This window comes from Rhipicephalus microplus, chromosome 8, assembly GCF_043290135.1.
Source record: "Rhipicephalus microplus isolate Deutch F79 chromosome 8, USDA_Rmic, whole genome shotgun sequence".
NCBI classification, from domain to species: domain Eukaryota; kingdom Metazoa; phylum Arthropoda; class Arachnida; order Ixodida; family Ixodidae; genus Rhipicephalus; species Rhipicephalus microplus.
In genome coordinates, this window is record NC_134707.1 from 94,463,815 (window position 1) to 94,465,908 (window position 2,094).

At 52.1% G+C, this 2,094-nt stretch overlaps 1 protein-coding gene across 1 annotated transcript; it reads right to left on the reverse strand.

The window, feature by feature from the left end:
• Positions 1-454: 454 nt before the first annotated feature.
• Positions 455-1,682, reverse strand: LOC142769178 (uncharacterized). Its single transcript, XM_075872163.1, has one exon. The coding sequence runs from the start codon at positions 1,607-1,609 to the stop codon at positions 455-457; it is 1,155 nt and encodes a 384-aa protein (XP_075728278.1). The 5' UTR covers positions 1,610-1,682.
• Between the last annotated feature and the right edge of the window lie 412 nt (positions 1,683-2,094).

Sequence of the window (2,094 nt, forward strand, 5' to 3'; positions counted from 1 at the left end):
ATGCCCCACTTAACAGACCAAGGCTATCTTCAACCGTTGGCATAACATAGCGCTCGCGAAGTACACTTTTATTTAGTTGCGTCAAGTCAACGCAAATACGAACGTCTCCAGAAGGTTTGAGTACTGGTACAATACCTGCGCACCATTCTGTTGGTTGGTCTAGTTTGCGGATTACGTCATCTCGCTCCATACGCTCGAGCTCCTGCTTCACTCCGTCCCGCAGGGGTAAGGCAATGCGACGCGCAACCGGAATAGCAAAGGGTACCGAGTTCGGCTTCAGTCTGATATTGTATTCCCCTTTCATAGCTCCCAGACTACCGAAAAGCTGAGGGTAGGAAGCTTCGACGGCTGTTGCGCTACTGACCGAGTCAGCGAACTTGATCAGCTCAAGGGCTTCGAGCGCTGGGAGACCCAAAAGTATCGAGCGTAAAGGCGAGACTACGTACACAGTTTGTCAGACAAGGCGTTGTCTCCACTGTATAATGGCAAGAAATTTTCCGAGAACATGCAGTGGCTCATTCGCAGGGCCTGTTAAGGTTATGTCGCACTTGTCTAATTTGGTAGGCAATCCCAGAAATGTTGAGGGTACAACGGACACTTCTGCACCCGAGTCAAGTTTAGCGAACACCGGAGTGCCGTTAATTATAACTTGAGCATACCGAGAATTGGAGTGCTCCCCATTTACCGCGCCTACGAAATATGCCCCTTTTTCCATATGGAGAGAAGAAATCGGTACCTTCTTTCGCTCGCCTGCAGCCTTTTTCCGACACACCACTGCAAAATGTCCGGAACAACCGCAGTAGTTGCATTTCGCAGCTCGTGCCGGGCAGGAGGTCCTCGGGTGCTCTCCTTGACCGCAGTTGGGGCACGAACTGGATGTGAGAGGTCGGTAGGACTGTGGTCTGGTGCGTTGACCTTGTGTGACCGGTGCACTGGTCCTTGACGAGGTGCCGGAACGCTGTCCTGAAGAATTCTTTCGGGGCTGCCGTTGTTTGTTGACCGCGTCCAGGTTGCTGGCTGGCGCTGCCGAAGGTTCGTCGCTGGTTTCTCGCAGCTGTTGCTGCTGTCGTTGGACGGTCTCCTTCAAGCGAGCTTTTGCCAAAGCGCTGGCGAGTGTAAGATTTGCATCCATTTGCAGAGACTCCGAGAGCTTGGCATCACTGAGGCCGACTACAAACCGGTCGCGGATCATGCGTTCCTTTTCCTTGTAGTCGCACCGGTCCGCCAGTGTGTGCAACGCGGTGATGAATTGGTCGACTGACTCGCCTGGTTGTTGTATGCGTCGGTGAAAACATGCGCTCTCGTAAACGAGGTTCCGTGCGGCCACGAAGTGATCGTCGAACTTTTTTCTGACGGTTTCATACTGCTTCTGCTGTTGTTCAGATAGTGTGAAGGTCGAAAAGATCTCTCTCGCTTGCCTGCCCATTGTGTAGAGTAGAGTCCGGACTTGCGCTTCTTCACTTCGCTCATTTAAGCCAGAGGCAAAGCGGTAGTCGTCGAATAGTTGGATCCAGGAAGGCCATTCGGACGTTCGGTCGAAGTCAAACGCTGGCGGAGCTGGAACCGCGAACATGCCGTGAACTGGCTTGACTTCTTTGTCTTCTGACATGGCGCCGCTCGACGAAGAAAGGTGCAACGCCCCTCGAATATCAGAAGAATCCCACTTCTGACACCATGTCGTGTTGCGCCCTAGCGAAATGGCATGCGCGTCCGGGCCGGCCGCAGGAGCTGAGAAAGGGACTGAGCCACTTCCGATGGGCGCGAGATAACGTCCAACCTTTATTTCATGCAACCAGCATACATATATAGCAGACACTCATGTGACCAATGACGTCACGTACAAACGACACTTTACAATTGCGGGCGACAGCGCCAGATAACGCGGACACTTGACGCGCCTGGGCGCTATCACCACAACTACAATGACTTTCTGATCTACGACAATATTGCAATTTAGCCTCTCCGAAAGCCTTAGGTTGCGTTGCTCTCACATCAGTTTCAATGAAACAGGTGAACAATGTTACTGTGGTCATCAGCTATGTTCTCAATGTACCTAATGGCACACTCACATGAATTGCTCTCAACAGTCGTGCT

Coding starts and splice junctions, on each gene's coding strand:
- LOC142769178 (XM_075872163.1), bottom strand. CDS start 1,609: ATGTCAGAAGACAAAGAAGTCAAGCCAGTTCACGGCATGTTCGCGGTT.